The 27243-nt window shown below is 37.4% G+C and overlaps 1 protein-coding gene across 1 annotated transcript in view; it reads left to right on the forward strand.

Moving 5' to 3' along the window:
- The window catches only part of MACROD2 (mono-ADP ribosylhydrolase 2), a 2155137-nt gene that overhangs the window by 764315 nt on the left and 1363579 nt on the right, over positions 1-27243 (forward strand). Inside the window, exon 5 of the mRNA XM_054574077.1 lies at positions 9381-9497. Coding sequence (XP_054430052.1) covers positions 9381-9497 — 117 coding nt within the window. The remainder of the gene's footprint in view (positions 1-9380; positions 9498-27243) is intronic.

Here is a 27243-nt window from a genome sequence, read left to right on the forward strand (position 1 = left end):
AAGTTACTGTCTTTTATTTACAGAAGAAGATTAAATGAATACGTGCACATCTAAGAACTTCAAAACCCTCCTTGCTAAAAACTGTTTAGAAAATTGTCTTTGTAATGCAAGGAAAAGTCCTCATAGGGCCAACTTCTAAAATAACTGGATTTCACTAAATGGTGCTTTTAGTATTTTTCAAAATGTGTGTTTAGAACTCTTCCCTGGTTTGTTTGTTTTCATTTTTTTTTGCTAGCTCTTGCACTCCCTGGGCCACCATATCTGGTAATACTTACTCAGTGCTCTGTGACTTGTTTTTTCTCTACTGTTGTCAGGATCAATTTATTTATTTATTCTTAAAATAGGGAGCTTTAACTGAAGAATACAGGTTGGAATCATGGGGTAAAATAAAACTTAGGTCAGAAAAATTGGTGAGGCTTCATGTCCCATCTCTTTTCTCTTTATTTGTTATTTAAATAATGACATAAGACTACCCCATGAAACTGTTCTCAAACTCTAAACCTCAAGATAATATTGACAAAAGTGAAAAACAAATTTCTTCCATGCACAACTGAAACCATCTTTCTATCCCACTCTCAAACATTCTAATTCTATGGACTAACGTGTAAAAAAACTTAAACAAGATGACCTAATTAATAGGCTGAAGCCTTATGAATTTAGCCTTTGTTAGATAACTGGAGGAAATATACTGGGAATCAAAGTCTCTTCCTTTAGTTAACCATCTGCCTGCAAGCATTTTGTTGCTGTCAGGATGGTAAATGACAGGTGAGTCAGTATAGCGAAAAGCCTCTTTTTAGAAGAAGCTACAGCAAGATTCCTCTTAGGCCTGTGAGTCACTTCAGTGTTCATTCCATTACTAGTTGACCATGACCACGGAAAGTTTTTAGGCAGTCCTCAGCCTTTTTCTTCTACTAGTCTGGTTTTAATCATAAAGTAGGAAATAACTCTTTGACTAAATAGGACAGGCTGGCTTTGGTGTTCCTTGAGTGCTCAGAGTCTAGGATTATTAAGATTCTAAGGCATACCTAAGGGAAGGAACTTGGCCGAGATGGCATATTCATTCTAGTAGTAAAATCTGAATTTTTTGCATAAAAGTTTAAAAAGTAGCAGTAATCAAGCTGAATGAAAATTACCATTATAATATTTATAACAGAAGTAAATATATTAGTCAAGGCAAACTACCGTCACCAACATATTGAACTCTCAGTGGCTTTATATGATAAGGGTTTATCTATCACTTGATTGACAGTTCAGTATGGAGAGTAGGGGTGTGGGGAACTCTGTTCCACAGAGTTATTTAGGGATTCAGTCACTTTCTACTTAGTTTCTGTACCATCTGCTGGGAAATTAAAATCTTGCAATGAATCTTCTGCATCCAGCCTGCAGACAATGGAAGACCATGGAGTGGAATGAAGAATGCATGGGGGATATTTAGGGATTGTATGTAGAACTAGTTACATAAATTTTACTCATAATCCTTTAACCAGAATTCAGTCTTATGGAGGTTGGGAAGTGCTCCCTAGCTATATGCTAAGGAAGAAAAATAAGTGTGCTTTCGTGAAGATTTCTGGTGGAGGTTAAATGTCTTTTTTTTTCCTATAGGAATATGTCTTTGGTAGGGCAAGAGACACAAATAGTCATATTGCTCTCTGGAAAACTGTTTTCAACTTCTGTTTTATACCTTTGATCTTGGGTTTGTTTTTGATTGCTGGTGGTGATGCTTTGTTGTTGTTGCTGTTTGCAGCTGTAATTAGGTTTACACATTTTGGCTCAGACTGAACACATTCTCTGCCAGCCTGAGTGCTGGCTAGTGGTAGGCATACCATCCCCTCCTACCTGGGTGCTGGTGGTAGGGGGACAGAATTGTGCTGCTGTGTTGCTTTTCATGCCTTGCCACTATTCAGCTGCTGCCTTTTTAGCCTGACACTCAGGGAAACAAAAGGTTTTCCAGCAGTCTGCACCAGACCTGAGAGAAGGGGTGAATTTTCAGATTCTGGGAATTAACACTTTCCTTGTAGAAACTCATCACTAGATCTGTAACTGTAACACATAGCTGTGTATTTTTTACTTTTTATTTTTTTTAAATTTTATTTTAATTTATTTTTTCAAATACATTTGTCTCTGCCAACCCCCCACCACTTTGCCTTGACCCCTCCCTCCTTCCCTCCCTCAGCTCTTCCCCTTTGGTTTGGTCCATGAGTCCTTGCTATATGTTCCTTGACTTTTCCCTTCCCTTCCTTGTCCCCGCCCCGCCTCCCTTCTTCCCTCTTGTCTCTGTTGATTTCTTTTCCTTTCAGTGTTGCTGGTCTTATTTTCCTTGCATCTTTGTACTGTTGGATAGGTTCCACTTATAGGTGAGATCATATGGTATTTGTCTTTCGCCCCCTGGCTTATTTCGCTTAGCATAGTGCTCTCCAGTTCCATCCATGCTGTCGCGAAGTTTAGTAGTTCTTTTTTTCTTTCTGCTGCGTAGTACATTGACTTTACTTTTTAATTTCTGGTTCCATGGATTGAACTAACCTGACCACTTCCTTAGAATGTTGTTTCTTTTTTTTTAAAGATGCACTACTTTTTCCCAAATTTAATTGCATTTAATTCAATTCCATTAAGCACCTACAGGAAGTCTGTTTTGGTATACCTGGGATCTACAAAGAACAAGCCACCTCCTGGGCCCTCACCAAGCCAGTAGACTACGGGGCGGGGTGGGGGGTATGACGCACCATATCAACGGGGCCTGCTTTGTTTATGTAATAGCATTAAACAGTTTATATCTTTGAAAATAGGGATAAAAAACCCAATATTATTGGAACATAAAAATACATTATTTTGTCCTGTGAAGGTTTTGAATGGTTTTCAGAGAGGAAAGCATTGGAATTAGAAGTTGAAAAATGAGAAAAACCTTGCTAGGCAGAAAAGAAAAGGGGAGGAGTAGTTGGGCAGAGGGTACTTTGTAAAGGAAGTCACAGATGTGTTTAAGCAATGATGAGGATTTAGACGTCCTGAGTTCAGACTAATAAGATGCCAAGGGAGAAAGAATGGAATGATGTGAGATTGGGAGGGTAAGTTGGAACTACATTTATGAAGGCTCTAAAAAACTGCAATTTGGAATTAAGGGCTTTTTAGTGTAAGATATGAGGAATAGCAAACATTACTTGAGTAGGAAAGTAATAAAATCAAAATCAGACTTGCATTTTAGAAAAACAAGTCTAGCAAGAGAATTGACAATAGATTAGAGAATTTTAAACTCTAATATTGAATTTGTATATATGGAGAGATTTGGTTTTCTTTCAAAACCATAACAACACTTTTAAACAAAGCACAGAATTGATACAATGGGTATTGCCTCTTTCTTTCACACACTTTTTCCAAGAGCCACAAATATAGTTCTGAAATAATATGAAGTCATGTTTTGACCGAACAAAAATGTGCTGTATACCTCCAGCTTCTTTTTATTTTTGTTCATTCATTTATTATAAAACTGTTAAAAACGAAATGACTATCTCTCCATCCAGGTTATATAATGTATACATGTCATAGCTACATTAAATGCTGTTTAAAGACTTGAAAATATGATATACAAAAATACATTTTCTCTTTCAGTTTCCACTTTAGCACCTGCTTGACAGTTCCTATTTTTTAATTGTTCAAAAACATTTGTCTCCAACTTTCCATCACCATTTTCCCTTGCCCCCCTCCCCCTCCCTCAATCCTTTCCCACTTTGGCTTTGTCCATGGGTCCTTTATACATGTTCCTTGACTTGACCCTTCCCTTCCCTCTCCCCTCCCTCCTTCCCTCTTGATTATATTGGTTTCTTTTTTCTTTCAATGATGCTGGTTATATTTTCCTTGCTAGGTTCCACTTATAGGTGAGATCATATGGCATTTGTCTTTTGCCCCCTGGCTTATTTCACTTAGCATAATGCCCTCCAGTTCCATCCATGCTGTCATGAAGAGTAGTAGCTCTTTCTTTCTGCTGCTTAGTATTCCATTGTGTAAATGTACCGTAGTTTTTTTATCCACTCATCTACTGATGGGCTCTTAGGTTGCTTCCAGTACTTGGCTATTGTAAATTGTGCTGCTATGAACATTGGGGTGCATAGGTTCTTTTGAATTGGTGTTTTGGGATTCTTAGGGTATAATCCCAGCAGTGGAAGTGCTGGATCAAAAGGCAGTTCCACTTTTAGCTTTTTGAGGAAATTCCAAACTGTTTTCCACAATGGCTACACCAGTCTGTATTCCTACCAACAGTGGACTAGGGTTCCCTTTTCTCCACAGCCTCACCAGCACCCATTGTTTGGGGATCTGTTTATGATGGCCATTCTGACCAATGTGAAGTGGTATCTCATTGTGGTTTTAATTTGCATTTCTCTGATGGCTAGTGATGCTGAGCATCCTTTCATGTGTCTCTGGGCCTTCTGTATGTCCTCCTTGGAGAAGTGTCTGTTCAGGTCCTTTGCCCATGTTTTAATTGGATGTAAGCTTCCAGCTTCTGATGATGACAGAATAGCTTGTATCAGACTCACATTTACCAATGGTAATTATATATTCTTGACAAACTATAAAAGAACAATAGAAACTGTTTGGGGCACTAGAGAGCAACTAAAAGCAGGCTGAAACGAAAGAGGATTCAGCCTTTGAAAGAAGGAAACCACGCTGGGTAAGATCCACACTTAAATAGCTGTGACCCCTGAGAGCCCTCCCCATCCCATGTGACAAGTGGCTGACAGGGCTCAGAGAGAAAGCAATGGTTTTATTGGCATTAGCAATCTTAGGACTGCACTTAGGGTTGGCAAAGACAATTAGGAATTCATCTGAGGATTTCAGAAAGGAGAGATTCACAGAGTGGGGAAGCCTCAAAATATATATTATAAATGAATATAGCCAGTCCTCAAATAATGTCATTTCATTCCACATGATTTTGTTGTAATGTGCTGAAAAACAAAAAAGACTCAATTGCTGGCCTCTGTCACTATCTATGTGGAATTTACATGTCTTCCCCATGCCTGCGCGACTTCTTAGGGGACTGTTTCCTCCCACATCCTAAAGATGGACACATTAGGTGAACTGGTGCGTCTATGTGCCCCAGTCTGAGGGGCTGTGTGTGTGTGTGTGTGTGTGTGTGTGTGTGTGTGTGTGAGTGAGTACACCCTGTGACGGAGGGGTGTCCTGTCCAGGGTGGGTTCCTGCCTTGTGCCCTGAGCTGCTATAAGAGTTTCTCGCCACCTGCCACCTTGAAGTGGAATAAGTTGGTTGGAAGAACTATTGTACTTGTTTTTATTAATTTGTCTTAAATGTATATATATGGCTCACATTTATTTCAGTGTTTAATATTAGAAGTGTTTGTGTCTTTATTTAAAGCTTTGGTGATGTTTTTGTGATCAGAAATATGCTGTCAAAACTTAACTGTTGTTTATATCAATTGTCCTCTGGTAAAATTGGTTTTACTATACATCCTTTTACTTAACAGCCACAGTTTCCAAAAGTTTATCAATGATATTAAGCGAGGATGTACTGTACCTCTTTTGTTCTCAGCTGAGCTTTGGACTGTTTTTGTGCAAGGAAAGACTCCAAGGAGCCCAGAAAGAAAAGAAAAGCTAGAAGGCTAAAAAAATAGCAGCACAGGTTCTAACAGTAGGGATATAACACATAACCCCCCAAGTTTAACTTGTATTCCCCCCAAGTTAAAGGGAGTTGGCAAACATGTTGGGCTGTCCATTGAAAACACAGAACAGCCATGCTTTAGGAGTAAAGACCACTTCCTAGAACTAAGGTAAAAAACTAAAATAGACCCACCTTAACAAATCCTAAAACTAAGCTTCCATTTTACCTGGCAGTAATTTAACTGCCTTCTGGAAGAAACTTCGATACTGTTTGAAGATAATTGTGTCTAAAGCCTTTAAAACATATTCACAGTGTTCATATGCTGTCAGTAATTACTAGACATGCAAAGAAACAAGAAAATGTGACTCGGAGTCATGTGAAAAATCAGTCAATATAAACAGATTCATAGGTGACTTAGATATTGTAATTGGCAGGCAAGGACTTTAAAATCACTGCATGAAATCTATTCAGGCATTTACATGAAAAAATGGACATGGGGATGAGGAGATGGGAAATGATGGGAAATTTGAGAAGTAATATGAAAACTATGAGAAAAAGAACCAAATGAAACTTTCAAGTATTGAAAAAATAAAATATCTGAAATTTAAAAAATTGGATAGAACTTATAGCAGATTTAACACAATTCAGTAATAAAAAGATAATGAAAGGCAGCAAAAGACATGGACAGACACTTCCAAAAAGAATATATATGAATTGCCAGTAGGCATGGGGCAAGATACTTAACATTATTAATCCTGAGGGAAATACAAATAGAAATCATGAGATACCCCTTTAAATCCACTATAATTGCTAAAATTAAAAGGCTGACAAGACCAAAGGATTGCCAAAATTTGAATTCTTATACATTGTTGGGGGTATATGTAAATTGTTATAGTTACTTGGGAAAACCATATGTTAGTTTTTATAAAGTAAAAAATATGGAGACTCAGCAATTTTACCCATAGATATTTGTTTGATGTACATAAGAAAAACATATAACCACAAAAGAACTCATACAAATGTGAAGACATATTAATAATAGTTGAAATTATAAATATTCCAATGTCCATTCACAGATGAATGGATAATGAAATTATGATATATTCACCAATGGAATATTACTCAGGAATGAAATAGAATGAGGTACTAATACATGCAACAACATAGATGAATATCAAAAAAATTGCTGAGTGAAAGAAGTGAGCTCCTTCCCTATATCTTACATGAAGTTTGAAGTTATATAACAAGCAAACTTACCTCTGGTGATTGAAATCAGAATACAGGGTCCCTGTGGGTGCTAAGAAGGGAAATTGGATGGAAAGTACAAGAGAGCTTTCTGAGTTGATGGAAACATTTTGTATCTTTATTAACATCATGGCTACTTGGGGATATACTTTGTTAAAACTCATCAAAGCTGCAAAATCTGTGTATAAGATTGTACGTATATTATAATTCATGAATAGAACTGATAGGAATTAAAAATTAATGTAATATATTGGTTCAATGTATCACATATGGGGGATTGAGGTAAAACTGCCTGGATTCATTTCCTGAAGGCAGCAAATTATAATAGAAGAGAGCATGGTTGCTACATCAGACAAACTTGAAGTTTTGAATCACGTTGCCAATATTCTCTGGATGTAGGCAAGTTACTAACGTCTTCTAAGATCCTATAAAATGGAGATAATGAAGTCAGTATTTACCTTATAAGGAAGTCATCATTGTAGTGGTTGGCACATATATGCACTCAATACATTTAAAGCTATAGTCATTATTACTCAATATCTCTTCAGCTAGACCTTCAGCAGTAGGGAATGCTGGAATAACCATGAAGATTTTGAGAAATAGACATCTACAAACTGCATTAGGCTGCAATCTAAGTAATGTAGACAATATTTGATAGCATATGATTAAGTACACTAGGGAATCCTATTTTAGGTACCCATTTCAAACTGAGTAATTCATTACCTCTTTGCCAAGAAAATGTGTTCACTTTAAAATACTTAAAATTCTTGTAAAAACATAATTTAACTTAGAGAAATCAGGGCCTATTTTTTTTCCTAATAGTCTCACCTTCTGTTTTCTATCCCATAATCACTTTTTTCAATTTGACATGTATCTTTCTAATACCTCTCTCTCTCTATATATGTGTGTGTGTGTGTGTGTGTGTGTGTGTGTGTACATGTATATACAAGGGGGACCCAAAAAACCTGGATTTTTTTTATTAAAAAATTGTGTATTTATTTTTATATGTTTAAATTTCAGGCACCTCAAAGTACTCTTTGCTTAATGCGACACACCTATTGAGACAGTTTTCCACTGCTCAAAACAGCTTTTGAGTTCATTGATTTTGATGCCTTTTAGTGCTTCTGCCATTTTTTTGTTTCACTTCTTCTACATTGGCAAAACTTTTCTCTTTGGGGGTTCTTTTCATCCAAAGAAACAAAAAAAAAAAGTCACTCAGGGTGAGACTGGATAAATAGGGAAGTTGGGCATTGAGGCATGGGGGTCATTCCGTTTTTGGTCAAAAACTGCTGAACACTCAATGCGGTATGGGCGGGGTGTGCTCATAAATCACCCACCATGAAAAAGGGGCAAACGTGTTGACAGAGTCTTCAAAAAAAACTCACTGAAATCAAACATAGCCTCTCACAACAACCCAGCTGGTACACTGATACAGATGGGTTCCTAGAACACTTACTTAGTGGGGGAAGCCTGTGCTACAAGGGGCCCTCCCTCCAGAAGATAATTCTGTTTTGTTTAGGTGCATATATATATGCACGCGTGTACATAACTTTGTAAACAAAATTGGGACTAAACTATATATACTCTTTTAAATAACATTTCACTTAGAAATCATGTCCTAATTTATGTGCATATGGCCTTGTAGCCCTTCACTTGTGCATTTGCCCCCAATCCAGCCATATAAAGTTTTCACTTCCAATGGCATCTGGTTTCTGTTTTGAAACGATGATTCTCACTATGAAGGAGACCTGTGACGGGGACCTGGATGGGAGGCCAGAGGGCCAATGAGATCTGATGCTGCCTAAAGGCAGAAAGCCTACTTGTTCAGCAGAGCAGAGCAATAGCAGCTACAGTTCTGTTTTAGTCCCTGCGAAATGAGTGAGGGTGGTTTTAGGGGTGTTTATGAGACCTAAGCTAGCCTTGCCCATCACCTAGTCCCCTGCCAGATACACGGCAGAAACAGGGTTGTGTTTGTGTCATACTGCTGGGAGAAGAAGGAGGAACTCGGAGGTCTGGCTGTTACTTTGATAAGCTTTATTTTTACTGTCTCAGTTTGGAGGTGTGTACAAATGTTCTAGAGTGCCTGTCTCACCGTCTTCAGCACCGTTTTAGTCTGCAACCTGTGGTGTTTTGGAGACACATTTACCAACTCGGATATAGAATTGTTAGCATTCCTTCCCAATTTTGTGTTCAGTGACATGAAGTTGATAGCTTAAAAGAACATCATGGGAACAATTGCACAATTGAAATTGCAAAATGCTGCAAATAAGGGACTCCCCCACCCCAAAAGGAACTGGGTTTCACACTACTTCGAAAACCACACACACACACACACACACACACACGCATGCACACACACGCCAGAGGAGGGGAGGACAATAGCATTTGAGGGATTAGGCACCATGGGTTTTCTTCCATGGGCTACAGTGATTCCCAGTAGGAACAAACCAAGTTTCTTTTCTCTTCCTGTTTCAAGTTTTGTATTTATTTCCAAAAGGCCCAAAAATGAAGTAACTTTTTCCTCTCTCCCCCAGTGGATGGCTGTATTCACAGAGCAGCTGGCCCCTGTTTGCTTGCTGAGTGTCGTAACCTGAATGGCTGTGAAACTGGACATGCAAAAATCACATGTGGCTACGACCTGCCTGCTAAATGTGAGTGCAACCCTTCTGAACAATTTCAATATCTGATGAGCAGTCTTACCTTGTATTATGTCTCAGGTGCGTGACTAGATAAGAAGATGGCAGTGGTGTTATTTAATTAAATGTGCTTATATTAAGATTTTGTACCTGGTATAATAAATGTGTTTTCTAAATATCTATATGTATGCCATTTAACTGTAGGTGTTTTTTTGTTCAGATCTTCGACAGAGTGTCTCTAAAACAGAAAAATAAAAATATGAGCAAAAACCAGAATATTTAAGTGTCATGGAGTGACAGCTTCTGGAAATGATGCCAATTTCTTATTCCTTGTTCAGGTTTCTTGATTGTGGATGTGTTTAGAGCAAAGGAGATCAAAGTGATGTATTGTGTTTTCAGCTGCCATGTAAAGGCTGATTGGCAATTACAGCCAAGGCATCTGTCACACTTTGCTTTCGGGAAAAGCCAATGGAATGTGGTTGTCAGTGTGAGAATGTATTTGCTCTCTGAATGTGGAATGGTCAAAATTTCCATTATATTTGAATAGAGAGAAGTATTGCATTTGATTGACATTGCTGTTTAGTCATTTAGCCAACTGGGTAGAGTAGGGTAGAATAAGAACACTAAGAAGGAAACTGGTTTTGGGCACACAGTATTATTTTTTTAAATCACATAATTGCAGCCAGGGGCTAGAGGTAACTGTGCAGGGTTTCATTGCACAGTTAAGGTGTGCATTGATCCGGAAATTGAGACACCAATTAATTTTTTATTCCATGTACCTGCTTCTTATGATACAGCCTGCATCTGGGAATACATTTTATGTAAAAGTGAAGCTGGCTTTAGTTTTTGTCTTAGCAGTAGAGAAAGCACGACTTCAAAATTATAACTCGATCTAACTGTAGGATACTCTTGGGCTCTGTATAGACAGGTTGTATAAGAATGAATTTCCCATGGATATGTGTGAACAGAGAGAGAATGTCTTATATTTTAAAGACTACTTTAAATATGCTTAAATCTGAGGATTTTGAGTAAATAGTAACATACTAAAATGGTGTTTTTCTTTATAAATGTTATACTGCATTCTGTATTTCTCACAGGGAGTTGCTAGTGAAAATATATAAACTATATGCTGTTTAATTTTCCCTTTAATGACTTCTCATTTTTCTGTCTTTGTTAATGTTTTTACCTGCATAGAAGAGCCAAATCATGTGCCAAATATCCCCCCTCTCTACTACTTGGAATATATATATTTATGTTAAATAAAGTTCTTGGTGTGCAGTGGTGTTTAGAACAGTTCTCCCTGTGACTCAGAGATCCTGAGTGGTAAAGGTCATTTCATTTCTAAGATTATGTGCCTCAAGGTTTATAAATATTAGTCATTCTTACTTCTTAACACCATACTACCTTTGTGATAGAGCTAACCAATACCACCCTGAGAGCCAGCAGATTATTGATTGCTTTCAGACTTGTATCTGTCCTTAAACCAGGCAATAAGACCTGGTTTCCTATTAATTCACTACTATTTTATATATTGAAACTCAATATTAAAACCCATATCAAAAATTCTTCAGCTCTGAGATTTCTGAAGACAGATAACCTCAGAATCACTAAATATGTCCAAAAAAATTGTTGGCTGTAGTGTATGGATTGACACTATGATAATTTTGTTTAAAGTGCTTGTTCTTGTTTGACATCTCTCTAAATAACTAACTCATTCAGCTTGGTTCAGGGTTATTGAAGAATTATACAATACCAGACACTGAGGTACAAAGATCAATAATACCAATAGATGTGCTTGAGGAATTCTGTGTTTGAGTCATGTCTTTAAGCTACTGTGTGGCTTTCCTGGGCATTCCAGGGTAAGTGAGTCTTTGTAAGACAAATCTAGACATGAAAAGTCAACAGGACTTGATACAGAATCCAAATGAGCTGAGATACTGAGAGCCTGACAGACAGTTAAGTCACTGCACACAGCCTGCAGTGGGTATTTTGGGGGCTGGTGGGGAGCATCCAACATGATAGAAATTACCAGATTGGAATGGCAGTGCCACCTTCTAAAGTCACACTTAGGGACTCTTGGTGAATATGTCTTGGTATTTTTCTATATTTATAAAGATTTAATGCTTTAGATTAAACATAAAGAAAAGCAAGGAAAGCAATACAAAAATGAGTAATAATAGCTTACATTTACATGTTACTTTATAGTATTTCTCTGTGCTTTCAAAAGCCCTTATATTTTAAATTATATTTGTGTACACATTGTGTATGTTCATTTTCCCTTTTCCTATCCCTGAGAGATGTTTATCTTTCTCATCAATTTGGATCGTCCATTTTAGAATAATTAACAATCCACAGATGTGGTTTTGTAGAGAGAGAATGAAAAGGGAGCTCATTACATACTGTTTGGGTCATTTTCTTCTCCATATTTAATAATTCCATGACAGTTTGACTGCAGAGACTAGCTCCTATCTGTCCTCTGGGACAGTGAGTTTATCATTATGGGGGTACTAAAGCCAGTCATCCAGCCACCAGTGATAATATCTTCATGCATCAGCAGTTTGTTTAGAAAGTGCTATTGTATGGGTTACAGACAAGCTTGGTAATTTTGGACTGGTCTTTGCTTCTTTTTTGCTTTCTAAATTAATCTATTCATAAATGCTTGTATTTGAATTAAATATACTTATAGTCTATATTCTGGACTTATCCTGACTGGTGGAATGATAAGCCTCAGATGTTTAGTTTATGGCTTGGATGTTTTGGATAATTTATTTTGATGTAAAATATCCAATATTTCTTTTCAAAAGTAACCTGAAGAGGTAAAGAATATTGGCCAATATTTCTTTGAAGGATATTATAAGGAAATTACTTAGGAACTAGGCTAAGGATTGTTTATATAATAAAAATTTTGGTACTTTCCCGTGTACAATATTAGAGATTTTGGGGGTTCAGGATAAAATCTAGATTTCTATAAATTTTTAGCAGCTTATCAACAAGTGGATGTTTCTTTTTATGCTATCATCATTCTTACCAGAGGGTCAGCTTCATAGGGGCGAAGTTTGTCCATCTCAGCCTCAGAGTTCTAATGTCAGTATCTAGTAGAGTGTCTCCTAAATACATTCTGAATTAATGTAAATGAATGAGTGATCAAATGAATGAATTTTTCAGATCTTTTCACCTGGAAAATAGATTTTTAATTGCTGTTTCCACTTCTAATTCTTTCCTTCCGTCAATTCACTCTGCCCAGTACTGATAGATTAATATTCCCAAATCCATAGTCCTTATAATTGTCTACAAGGCCCGAGATGATGTGATCCTCCTTACCTCTCTGACAACATCTCTTTCCCTCCTCCCCGTCACTGGCAAAACCTGCTTTGCTGATCTTTGCTGCCTTCATAACAGCATTCCCTCTGCCTGGAGTTCTGTTCTTCCAGACACCTGCAAGGCTTGCTCCCTCACCTACTTCAAGCCCTTGATCAAATGTAACTTCAGATGCCACCCTAATCAACTTATTTATAATTGCTTTTTTTCATTTATTTTTTAACTTTTATTTTTATTGTATTTTTTCATTATCATTTATCCCCCTTATATCCTCTTCCACCTCCTCCCTCCCCCACGATCACCATACTGTTGTCTGTGCCCTTGAGTCCTTTATCGATTTTGCTCAATCCCTCCACCTTCCCAGCTCTTCCCTACCCACTTCCCACTGCCCCTCCCCCACCCCGAGCTGTCAGCCTGCTATCTATCTATGAATCTGTCTCTATTTTGCCTATTAGTTTAGTTTGTTCATTAGATTCCATGTGAGTGAAATCACATGGTATTTGTCCTTCCCTGACTTACTTATTTTGCTTAGGTCCATTCGTGCTGTTGCAAACGGAAAATTTTTCTTCTTTTTTACAACTGAGTGTATTCTATTGTGTATTACCATATTTGTTCCATCCACTCATCTACTGATGGGTACTTAGGCTGCTTTCAAATCTTGACTATTGTAAATAATGCTGCAGTGAACATAGGGGTGCTTATATTCTTTTGAATTGGTATTTTGGGTCTCTTGAGATAAATTTCAAGAAGTGGAATCTCTGGGTCACGAGGCAGTTCCATTTTTGATTATTTGAGATATTTCCATATTGCTTTCCACAGTGTCTGCACCACTCTCTATTCCCACCAGCAGTGCCACAAGGATTCCTCTTTCTCCACATCTTCACCTACACTTGTTTGTTGATTAATTGATTATAGACATTCTGACTGGTGTGAAGTGATATCTCCTTGTGGCTTTAATTTGCATCTCTCTGATGATTAGTGATGTTGAGCATCTTTTCATATGTCTATTGGCCATCTGTATGTCCTCTATAAGGAAGTGACTTTTCAGGCCGTTTGCCCATTTTTTAATTGGACTATTTGGGATTTTTTGGTGTTGATTAAAGTCCTTTATAAATTTCTTTAAATTTTATTTAATTTATTTTTTCAAATACATTTGTCTCTGCCTCCCCCCCACCACTTTTCCTTGACCCCTTCCTCCTTCCCTCCCTCAGCTCTTCCCCTTTGGTTTTGTCCATGAGTCCCTGCTATATGTTCCTTGACTTTCCCCTTCCCTTCCTTGTCCCTGCCCCGCCTCCCTTCTTCCCTCTTGTCTCTGTTGATTTCTTTTCCTTTCAGTGTTGCTGGTCTTATTTTCCTTGCATCATTGTACTGTTGGTTAGGTTACACTTATAGGTGAGATCATATGGTATTTGTCTTTCGCCCCCTGGCTTATTTCGCTTAGCATAATGCTCTCCAGTTCCATTCATGCTGTCGCAAAGTTCAGTACTTCTTTTTTTCTTTCTGCTGCGTAGTATTCCATTGTGTATATGTACCATAATTTTTTGATCCAATCATCTACTAATGGGCATTTAGGTTGCTTCCAAGACTTGGCTATTGTAAATTGTGCTGCTATGAACATTGGGGTGCATAGGTTCTTTGGAATTGGCATTTTAGTGTTCTTAGGGTATAATCCAAGCAGGGGAATCGCTGGATCAAAAGGCAGTTCCATTTTCAGCTTTTTGAGGAAATTCCAAACTGCTTTCCACAGTGGCTGCACCAGTCTGCATTCCCACCAACAGTGGACTAGGGTTCCCTTTTCTCCACAGCCTCACCCAGCACCTGTTGTTTGTGGATCTGTTTATGATGGCCATTCTGACTGGTGTGAGGTGGTACCTCATGGTGGTTTTGATCTGCATTTCTCTGATGGCTAGTGATGCTGAGCATCCTTTCAAATGCCTCTGGGCCCTCTGTATCTCCTCCTGGGAAAAGCATCTGCCCAGATCCTTTGCCCATTTTTTGATTGGATCATTTGTCTTCTTGGAGTGGAGTCGAGTGGGTTCTTTATATATCTTGGAGATCAAACCTCTATCTGATGTATCATTAGCGAATATATTTTCCCATACGGTTGGCTCCCTTTTCATTTTGCTGATGTTTTCTTTCGCCGTGCAGAAGCTTCTTATTTTGATGAGGTCCCACTTGTTTATTCTTTCCTTTATGTCCCTTGCTTTAGGAGACATATGAGTGAAAAAATTGCTGCATGGGATATCTGAGAGTTCCCTGCCAATGTTCACCTCTAGGACTTTGATGGTGTTGCGACTTATATTTAAGTCTTTTATCCATCTTGAGTTTATTTTTGTGTATGGTGTCAGCTGATGATCCAATTTCAAGTTTTTGCATGTAGCCATCCAGCTCTCCCAACACCATTTGTTGAAGAGGCTATTATTGCTCCATTTTATGCTTCTGCCCCCTTTGTCAAATATTAGATGCCCATAGAGACCTGGGCTTATTTCTGGGCTTTCTATTCTGTTCCACTGGTCTATGGGTCTGTTCTTGTGCCAGTACCAGATTGTTTTGTGTATAGTGGCTTTGTAGTAGAGTTTGATGTTTGGTATTGTGATCCCTCCTACTTTGTGTTTCTTTCTCAAAATTGCTGAGGCTATTCGGGGTCGTTTACGATTCCATATAAATTTTTGAAATGTCTGTTCTATTTCTGTGAAATACGTCATTGGTATCTTAATAGGGATTGAGTTGAATCTATAAATTGCTTTGGGTAGTATGGACATTTTGATGATATTAATTCTTCCAATCCATGAGCACGGTATATGCTTCCATTTAATTGTGTCTTCCTTAATTTCTTTTTTCAATGTTGTATAGTTTTCTGCATACAGGTCTTTTACGTCTTTGGTTAAATTTATCCCTAGGTACTTTATTTTTCTTCTTGCTATATCAAATGGTATTTTTTTCCTGATTTCTTCTTCTTCTATTTCATTGCTGGTGTACAAAAATGCCTTTGATTTCTGAATGTTGACTTTGTATCCTGCTGTTTTGCCAAATTCACTTATTAGGTTGAGGAGTTTTTTGGTAGAGTCTACAGTGTTCTCTATGTACACTATCATGTCATCTGCAAACAATGATAGCTTTACTTTCTCCTTTCCTATTTGGATGCATTTTATCTCTTTCTCTTGTCTGACCCCTGTGGCTAGGTCTTCCAATATGATGTTGAAAAGAAGCAGTGAGAGTGGACATCCTTGTCGTGTTCCCGATCTTAGTGGGAAAGCTTTTTGTTTTTGCCCGTTGAGTATGATATTGGCTGTAGGTTTTTCATATATGACCTTTATTATGTTGAGGAATGACCCATTTATTCCCATTTTGCTGAGTGTTTTGATCATAAATGGGTGCTGTACCTTATCGAATGCTTTTTCTGCATCTATCGAGATGATCATGTGGTTTTTGTCTTTTATTTATGTGATGTATCGCATTTACTGATTTACATATATTGAACCATCCCTGCATGCCTTTGATGAATCCCACTTGATCCTGGTGGATAATCTTTTGAATGTATTGCTGGATGTGGTTTGCCAATATTTTGTTGAGGATTTTAGGGTCTATGTTCATCAGCGAAATTGGCCTGTAGTTTTCTTTCTTTGTAGGGTCTTTATCTGGTTTTGGGATCAGGGTGATGCTGGCCTCATAGAAAGAGTCTGGGAGTTTTCCCTCCTCTTGGATTTTTTGGAATAGTCTGAGAAGGACAGGGGTTAGCTCTTCCTTGAAAGTTTTGTAAAATTCTCCTATGAAACCGTCGGGCCCTGGGCTTTTGTGTGCTGGGAGTTTCTTGAGGACTGCTTCAATTTCCCCAGTTGTTATCGGTCTGTTCAAGCTTTCTGTTTCTTCCTCCTTCAGTGTTGGAAGATTATACTTTTCTAAAAATTTGTCCATTTCATCAAGATTTTCAAATTTCTTGGCATATAATTGTTCATAGTAGTTTCTGACAATCCTTTGTATTTCTGTAGTATCAGTTGTTATTTCTCCTCTTTCATTTCTGATATTATTAATTTAGGTCCTCTCCCTTCTAGTCTTGATGAGTCTGCTTAAAGGTTTGTCAATTTTATTTGTCTTTTCAAAGAACCAGCTTCTGGATTGCTTGATCCTCTGAATTGTTCTTTTTGTCTCTATGTCATTCAGTTCTGCTCTAATCTTGACTATTTCCTTCCTTCTCCTTGCTCTGGGATTTATTTGTTGTTGTTTCTCCAGTTCTTGAAGTTGTAGTGTTAGGTCTTTTATTTGAAATGTTTCTATCTTTTTATCAGATGTATCAACAAATGTGTTCTCCCATTCAGTGGGTTGTCTTTTGATTTTGTGGATGGTTTCCTTTGCTGTGCAAAAACTTTTTAGTTTGGTGCTATATTTGTAATTATATGCTTATGCACTATTTAAATTTTAAATACACTGTATCATTTACTTATTTTGTTTATTGTTTGTCCCCCTACCATCACCACCAGAATGAGGGCAGATGTTTTTTTTACATCTTTTTCATTTATTACTGTGTCTATGTAGCTTAGAAAAATGTTTGATACATAATAGGGGTTCAAAAATATTTATTGAATGAATTAATAAAATATAACTCTACTTCTCTTAAAGTCCTTTACTAGGTTTTTCCTTAAAAATAGACTTGTTAGCCTTATCTTCAGCCTTCCATGATTTATGGCCATATTTTGAACTACTTACAACATTTTATGTGATCTGAATTGCTCATAGTGGTATGTCTATGCATGGGGTTTGTGTGAGGGGCTATCTAGAAAGCTCTTTCTTATTTCATTGCTGCTGTCTTCCAGACTAAGCTTAAATATCACTTCTGCAATAAAACACTTCTTAACTCATCAACTGAGCTAAAAGTTCTCTCTCTTTCCTTCAAAATTCACAATGTTATATGTTAACATGCTAAGGACACTTTTTATTGTGCTACTTTTTATTGTTATATGTGTAAAATTTCTACTTTTCTAGCAGCCCCTTATATATAGTGGGTGCTAGAGAAGTATCTATCAAATGTATTAACTGTTAAAGGTGGAAGGCTGGTTGATAATTAATTGGAGGTAGGATGTTGCAAAAGAAAATGTGTACCAATGTTCTTAAGAAATGATGAAATTAGTGTCAAGTATCCACTGTATTTTTTAAATCATATTTTAACATATATATGATTCCAAGCTTGTTAAAGAAATTTATCTTTAATGGAGTTTCTCCTAAAGGTAAACAAATAAAAATAAATTATACCAACTTTTTGCAATGATTTTCATCATAGCTAACATGTCTATTTTATTTCTTGAGAATGCTTCACTTTTAGGCTTTAGGGCTGAATAATCATCAAAGATAAATGAAAGAAATATTAAACCTGTGCACATAAAATGGTAGAATCTTTCTTTTATTCCTTTTATTTAATCTTTGAAAGACGTGAAAGGGTAATGTTAGTATCAAACTCACAGTTTTTCATTAATCTTTTGAAATGGAACTCTACAGTGAGAGACCATAGCATGCTATGTTTGAATATCATAGAGTGGTATAAATCAGAGTCCTTATTCTGTTCCCAGGTGCAATAATAATCAGATGATAGTAGCTTAAAAGGTACTGTTGATAATAATTAGTACTTCTCCTGTGCCCTTCATCAAGAAATCATAGTACTTTGAAACATTAGCTCATCAGGCCTTTTGAAATTTCTCTGATGAAGTAACATGACAAGTATGATGTTTTCTTACCATACAAAAAAGAAATTCAGGTACAAAGAGGTTAAATTTTTTTCCCAATATAAATGAAAAAACAAAACAGAAACAAACTCATAGATACAGAGAACAGACTGGTGGTTGCCAGAGGGGAGGGGTGTTGGGGAACTGAGTGAAAGGGTTAAGGAATTGAGAAGTTCAGACTGGTAGTTTTATAATTTTTCATGGGGATGTGGAGTACAGCATGGGGAATATAGTCAAGAATATTGTGATAACTGCATGGCGTCAGTTGGGTGCTGGAGGTGTGTTCAGGGGAGAAACTTTGTGGGGTGTATAGTTGCCTGGCCATGATGCTGAACAGGTGAACCTAATACAAAATAATGTTGAAGATACACTGTAATTGAAAATTTTTTTTTAATTTATTAAAAATTTTTTGTCCTCAATAACAAAGTAGGTCTATATTAGAGGCATGACAGTGACCACATTATTGCTGAACTAGGGAGAGAATCTATTGTAAATGTTGTCCAAGCCTGCTGCCTGTTTTTAGAAATAAAATTTTATTGGAACACGGCCATGCCCATTTGTTTGCATATTGTGTATAGCTGATTTCATGTGCAGAACTGAGTAGTTGCAACAGAGACTATATGACCACAAAGCCTGAAACATTTATTTTCAGGACCTTTACAAAAGAACTTTGCCAACTCTTGATCTATGGTGATATCTACTTTTTATAAGCTGTGAGCTGAGACCTGAAGAGCTTAAATATTTATTGAATTTTATTGAACATATGTAACTTACTTAGATTACTACTGATGACAGTGAGACGGAAATGCCTGCTGACTATTATTTGGGGCAGTCCTTATGTCTGTTGCCTCAAACATCACTTGGGAAGATCATCTGAAGCCTTTTAAAGTTTTCAAGTTATAAGGCTACCTTGAAAAAAATTCTTACAAAAAAATGTTTTTTTCTCACTAAGTTCAGAACCAGAAAGTAAGTAAGTTACTGGAGAGAGTTAATTCAAGCCATCAGAATATTAGACAATTAATTTTTATTCTTTGCTTCCTCCAAGTGTGTTAGCTAATGTGTTGAAAGGTAGCTTGTAGTCCTTAGGGAGTTCACTTTCTAGAGTAGGTAACTTATAGGATGGTTCTCAGTGCGTGCTCTGGAAACCGACCTGATTTCAGCCATTGTGGGCCTTACCAGCAGGTGTCTGATTGTGAAGGCAGCAGAGTGGCATGTTGCTAAGAGTATGACTCCACCAGTGTTTGCTGGACACCTGAGGACCCTTACGAACCCCCTTCCATAATTAAATTACTTTTATTACATTAAGAGAAAGATGGCTTTGGAAGAACATAAAATCATCTTCCTTTCTGGAGAGGGAGAGGGGAATTTTCCTCCTAAAATCAACTCTGATTGCCTCATTTTCCTGAAGTGCTTTAGGAATTTCATTTCGATTTGAAAGAATTTCTCTATAATTACCACCCCTTTCATTTATATTAAGCAACTTCATACATTTTATCTTCTTAGTGATCCTTATGAAGAATGTAGAAGGAAGAAGGGCAGAAAGATTGTAAAATACCCAGAGCAGTGAATTCTCAACAGGTGCTCAGTAGCAGTGTCACCTGGAAATTTGTTACAGATGCAGATCCTCGTGCCCCACCCCAGACCTAGTGAATCAGAAACTCCGTGGTTGAACAAGCTCTCCAGGTGACTTTGATGCATGCTCAGGTGTGAGGACGATTGCCCTAAAAGTGGTGTAGTCCTGAGCAGAGCCCTTGTAATTTGACTTCTTGCCCTACACCCCTTTGCTACACAATACAGGCATGCTTTTGGGTCACAGCATAAGGTTTTGTTTGAGGAGAACTCTGACATTCTTATTTTCACATTTAGTAATGATATCTGTATTTATATTTGTTTATTGACTATTTTTTTAAACAGAATAACCTTTCATAGAGCAGATGTCATATTGGTCTCATTTACCCCTGGTGTCCTTAGCACCTGACATAGTAACTAGTGCAGAGTAGGTGACTCTTGATGCATATATACTGGAGAAATTAATGAAAGTATTATCTTTGTCATAGTCATTGCTGCCATTGCCAGCCAAGGAAACCAACCATGAAGACACTTAGGTAGGACTAGGTGATTCCAGAAATCTGCAGAGCTAGCACTGCTGCTGCTTGCAGCCTCTCTGTTATCCTATCAACAAGCATGCTGTTCTTTCAAAGACTCTAGCAGTATGGGAGAGCACAGGAGCAAAATTTGCCTATCTTGTCCACATAGCACTTATGCCATGTCCACATGGCCACATATACTACACTTAGAAAATTTCCTTTCCTTTTCTCTCTTTCTCTTTTTTTGGTCTATTGTGATAGCATAAATTCCATCCCCAAGTGGCTTTGTGATGAAATAACTAAACAATGCTAATAATTAATAGTGTCTTTTAAAAATATCTCCTTTTTGGAAGCAACTAGTATTTACATTGTTGTATTTTGGCTGAATGTAGAATTGATGCCTGTGTTTGGCTTGAGTTATTTGACATCTTAGCCGGCCTTTGGAGGATACTGTCTATATCTTCTTTTTTCTATGTGATCAATAGGAAATAACAGTGTAAATCAATTCCGAATAATAATGTAAATGGGCTCTTGAAGGAAGTTCCCGCTGTGAAATAAGTAGTTAGCTGTGACGCTGGCATTAACCACTGCGGGGTAATCAGCTTTGGGATGTATTTAATCAGAGTTATCAGCTAAGATTAAAAAGAGAGTTACTGTTGTACTGGGATAATCATTTTAAGGATTTAAAATATGAATATATGACGGTGTTCTCATAAATTAAAGCCTTAGAACTGCTTTGAGTAATTTAGGATGCTTTAAGATCAGACACAAGCAAACAGGAAAGGTTAATCTCAAAGCTACAGTAGTTAATGTGCAGGAATTGAAGAACTCATTTATTGAAATATTGACATAAGTAGTGAATGCTGAGTTAAATGAATATTTTCACTCAGTGCTATAATGTTCCTTGAACTATTACTAGCACATAACATTTGATTCAAAAGTGGGTATCACAGAGCAATTTGTAATGTATTAATTCTCCTTGAAATTAATCACTAATCCCACGATTAAATATTAGACCACTCTGTGGCTTGATTAGAGGTGTTTCCAGTTGAAAATATTGATAGAACCAAGTTCTGCACTAAGAATCAAAGATTAACTCTGGAACAAGAATACTGTATGTCAAGATAGAAGGCCTGATGAGTTCTGAATGCAGCACATTCTAATTAGTTAAGTCCCCTAACCTCTGGGCCTGAGTTATCTCAACCATGATTATTTGGAGGTAGTGATATCCATTTCAGGTGAATATGTTAGGGAATATACACAGAAGCACTTCTTAGTAGTGTAAGACATACCGTAAAGATATACAGATTTATTAATGCTTGAAATTACCTAACATACCTCATTTACTTATTTAACCAATGTTTGTTGAGTGCTTACTCTGAGTTAGAGTGCTCTTCTAGAATGTAGAAGGCTATAGTGAAGAAGACAGCTAAGGTTCCCATCTGATCTTAGGTTCTAACAAAGAGAGGCAGATAATAAACATATTCACATAAAAACAGAGAACTTCAGATAATGATAAGGACTGTAAGGAAAATATAGCATGACAATAAAATGAAGAGTGGAGGGAGGGGCCACTTTTTCTATGGTTGTATGGCAAGCCCTCTGAAAGAGATGATATTTGAACAGAGAGCCATTCTACTAACTCATTACAGACAGGGTGCAAGTGCTTTTAGCACTGGGTTAAAAAACAAAATCACCTGATCTGATGTGTAAAATGAGATAGTTCATAAAATGTTCAGCTGTTTGTCCTTCGTACAAATATTCTACTTCAGTTCTGACACATAGAATTTTAATTTTAGTCTGGGTTTTTTTTTTTTTTTGGAGGGAATAGAGGTAATGCTGCTGCTGCCACTGCTGCTGCTGAAGTTGACAGGAATTTTAACAATCTCCTCACCTGACCTCCCAGTTTTAGAGTTAAGGAAACTGAGGCCCAGACAGGATGATTTAATCTTTCCCAGGGTCATATGGTAAAGGATAAAGCCAAGACAAGAATCTGGGCATCTTGACTCACAGTACAGTGTTCTTTCTGCTAAAAGTACTATGTTTCCTGGTGTCTCTTCACTCATACTAACTCTCTTATATAGGGGTATTGTAGGAATTCAATCAACTGCTTAAGTGAGGTGATGTACATGAACATACTTTTGAAATTTCTTTTTTCATATGGAACTTTATTATTAATAGTAATTTTAGATGAGTTACATAGACATTAATTTTGACACCAGGAACTCTACTAAGTACAGTTTATGACAATAATCCATTTGAACATATGCAACAGTGACTAGTGTCTGAGAAAATGTGGAAGTCATAGATAGCAAGTAAGAAAAATTCTATACCATCCTCAGGACACAGACTTTTTTCCCTCCTTCCTTCCAGTGCTTATTGAAAAGGGTAACTCTTTAAAAACTATTTTGGGAACCTCAGATAACTACTTTTTTGGTTTGAAAGACATACTACAAGTCCTTTGGCATTTCTTACTCTTGTATATGGCCTGAACTTAATGACTACCTTTTAGTGAATAGAATATGTCAGAGTAATGGGAATTATGGGGATTAGGTTACAACAAGACTGCAGCTTCCCTTTTTGGTACCTTCTCTTACTTTCTCTCTCTCTCAAATCACTCAATACTTTCCTAGGGCTACCATAAAAAATTACTGCAAACCGGAAAGCTTAAGACAGCATTTATCCTCTCACAGTTGTGGAGGTCAGATGTCTGAAATAAAGGTGTCAGCAAGTTAATTTCTAGGGGGAAACCCATTGTGCTTCTTCTGATTTTTGGTTGCTCTAGGTTTCCCTTTGCTAATGGCAACATAATTCCAATTTTTGCCTCTGTCTCCACATGGCCAGCTTCTCTGCATCTCTCTGTATCTTTTCCCCTTTTCTTCTCTTAAAAGGATACTTGTTATTGGATTTAAGGCCTGCCCTAATACAGGATGATCTCAAGGGCTTGAGAGCATTTAGCTAATTATATCTGCAAATACTTTTTTTTCAAAATAAGTTCATATTCACAAGTTCTTGGGCTCAGGACATGGACATATCTCTTTGGGGGTCACCATCCAACCCACTACACACTCTCTCTGGGTGAACTCAGCTTCCATGTCATGAGGCAGCCCTGAGAAGAGAAAAACAGGGGACTATGTTGTAAGGGAACTCAGAATCTCTGAAGAAGCCCATATGGTGAGGAACTGAGGTCTCCCTGCAGCAAAGTGGGTGAGCTTGGAAGTTGATCTTCTGAGGCGTGCCAATAGCCACCGCCGTGAGCTTGCGAGCACATCCTCCAGTTGCGGTCCAGCTTTCAGCTCTCTGCAGCCTGGCTGGTTGTTTTCCTGCAGCGCTGTGAGAGAGCTTGAGTCAGAACCACCCACTTCAGCCACTCTTGAATTACTGACCTGCAGAAATTGTGAGATCATGAATGTTTGTTAAGTTTGGGAGGTTTACTGTGTAGCAATAGCAGTAATGCAGCAAGTATGGCCAGAACTTTATTAAGCAGTATAAGGAGCCCACTGGGAGAGCAGTTGGTGTCTACTGCATTTTCTCAGCACATGATATGCCAGGCTGAAGGACAGGCCTACACACAAGGTTAAAGCAAAACAAAATTTGGGGTAATGTTATACCTCATCAGTTATCTTAAAATCAAGCAATGCCACCACACTCCATCATACCGCTGCCAAAGACAGCACACTAGATTAGAAAAACTGTTAACAATGTAAACTTCTGTCATTTCTACATTAAAATAAAGATTAGTTGATTAGGGTCAAACAGAATCCAAAGTCTAGCTTAGTAAAGAAACATTGGGAGGAAAACAACACAAACCGAAAACAAAACAATATTAATGTTTACCTCATATTCCGTTAAGTGTTTTTAGTCTTTGCACTTGCTCTTTGCCAATAGGAACTGCTGTTTTCATTTTGAGAGGAAAAATTAACTCAGCTCCTATCCTGTGTTGATGCTTCCAGCTAAGTATAGCAGAGGTAACTGCTATTTACATTTGTAGCAGTGCCCTTCTATACATCTGCTGTGTTGGGTCGTGTGTTTCCCATTAGCTCCTTCATTTTTCAGAACCTCGCTCCATTTCTAATCACATGCTATTTGTGAAATCCCTATAATTTCCTAAGGTCTTCTGAAGCTTTCTTCTTCCTACCTGTGACATTTTGAGGAAAGATTAATTCCTCCTCTGTGTTTATTCTGCTTAATGAAGATCATCAGAAACAATCTCAACAGTATTTTTGCGAATTCTCTTTCCAATTGTGTCTGCATTGCATTTAGAGTTCAGTTACCCATTTGAAGGTGTGTGGAGGGCAAAGGGACGTTTTAGAAATCCCTTCCATTTACAGATGCTCGGTTTTTGGTTTCCAACATTGTGGCACATGATGCTAAACTACTGTCTTTCCTGACATGGCCAGGTGATTTTGTTCTCATTTTTATGTTACTCCTATACTTAGGTATGTCATATACATGCACATATATGTGGCATTTTTCATGTACTCCATTAGAAACACTATCTCATTATGCTGAGTACAGATTCCTTTCTGCATTATAATATGTTTATGAGTATAGAATTTTGGCATTTTTTTTTTTGCAATTTGTGGAGATATTTAGAGGAGGGAATCCTGGGAAGCATGGTTTGGCATGGCTTCTTGGGACTAGAATGGAGGTTCTTCTAGGAACCCTCCTGAGAGGCAACTGGAGGGCAGGAGGAGGAAAGCTACCTGCTGTGCTGGGCAGGCCAGCAGCACTGGGTCTTCCTTCTCCATGTTTCCAGGGCATGTCCTACCTATTGTTTTAAAAGTAATAACAGTTATCTTGGTTACCTTTCTCCTAATAATATTCACTACCTGAATAATTGGGTAGCTATAAAGAATGATGACAGATTGAGAAACCCACTTCAAGTATATGTATCGAGAATGGTCAGGGCTCTGTATGCAGAATATTGCATATTTAGGAGATTAATCCACATAGCTCTATACAGAGAGGGAGATGAAATTTAGAAATTTACAGAATAGAGAGGGAAGTGAAATTTAAAGAACTACACATCAAAAAAGAGAGATTATTTCAAACATTTCCTACATTCTCTGTTGTCTGCAATAGGAGTGTTTCTCCATATACCAGATTAACTGGTTGTCATGGGCACCAAACCTGTTACCTTAAACACATTAATATTACAGTTCAAGCAACATCCTATTGTTTATGCCTGTTTTGACAGTAACCATCACACAACAATTTTTCCCTTTTATTTTCCTTTTTACTCTTCAATTAAGAAACAATGGCATCAATATTTTAAAGCCTGGATGTGAGATGCTTTTATTTACTGTTCATCCTGTTTTTTAATGACTTTTTATTCATCAGTCATCAGTCAATTATTGAGGACATACATTTGGGGACAATGGAGTTTTCGGTAAGAGTCTCACAATTACAACACTTTAAAGCTAGGGGAAAAAACTTAGAAATCACTCTTTAAGCAACTGAAGCCAGCTTCTCCCATTAAGAACCAGGTGAGGATTTTTTTATTACTATTGTCTAAGACAGGGTACTTTGCATGTAACAATCTGTCTGGCACATAGTAGGTAGTGATATGTGTTTCATTCATTCAGCAAACACTGATTGGTTCCTGAAATATGTGTCAGGTACTTTGCTTATCTTTTGGAAAAGAAAGATGTACAAAACAGACAGGGACCACACCCTTGGGGATTTGAGTTGAGCTGAAATGAATCAAGTGACTTGCCCAAAATCACATAGACATTTAAGTGATAAACCCTTGCCAAGAATCCAAATTGTCAGATTCTCAGTCTATGGTCCTTTCTTCTTATTTATGGAGATTTTATTTGGGTAATTTTATAATAAAAATACTTGGTGATGTTGCCCTACTTGCTGTGTGCATGTTTCCTTGTAGATTTTCCATGCAGTGAACAGGGGAAATGGTCACTGGATTCCAACACCCTTGTACACTGGAGTGTAGAGGAGGGACATGGTATGCCTCCCTCTGTCTAGTACAGTACAAGATTCTGGGAAACCTTATTCAATCTTGGTTTCTGGGGCACAGGCCTTTCTTGACCGGGGTTTGGTATAACAGCTACCTGACATTTTCTAATGATACATTTTCTAATGACACATAGAGCACATTCCTGTAATTCCTATGAAAGAGTTTTATGTTACACATTATTTAAGAATAAGGATACAGTGATTTGTAAATTTTTTTAATAATTACTGTGATATCCATGTTTTAGGGGAAAAAAAAGCTTTCCTAATGTTTTGAATCTCCAGTCCCTAAATGACAATGTCAAACATGCATTGTTATATACATTGTAGAAGCCAATTAAACATAGACTGACTCATTACATATGGTTTTATTCTGCTTATTTTCCTTAGCTGCACCTTTAGAAAAAAGATTGGCACTTATCTGTTGAAGCATCTGTACCAAGTTATATTTCCTGACATAAAACGCATGGTAGATTTCTGGTGGAATCCTTGCCTTATTTTCTGGTGTTATATAGCCTCTCTACTTTTGCTCTTTTTTTTTCCTTTAGTGCTATGTAACTTTCTTTCAAATTTTTATTTTATTGAATAATTTTTGGCATAATCCTCTTTAAGGATAAAATTTGGAACTTCCTGAAATCAGAATCATTTGGGCATTCTTCCTGTCTGGAA

This window comes from Pteronotus mesoamericanus, unplaced genomic scaffold (genome assembly GCF_021234165.1).
Source record: "Pteronotus mesoamericanus isolate MK-2021 breed Mesoamerican mustached bat unplaced genomic scaffold, CSHL_Meso_final contig_25, whole genome shotgun sequence".
NCBI classification, from domain to species: Eukaryota; Metazoa; Chordata; class Mammalia; order Chiroptera; family Mormoopidae; genus Pteronotus; species Pteronotus mesoamericanus.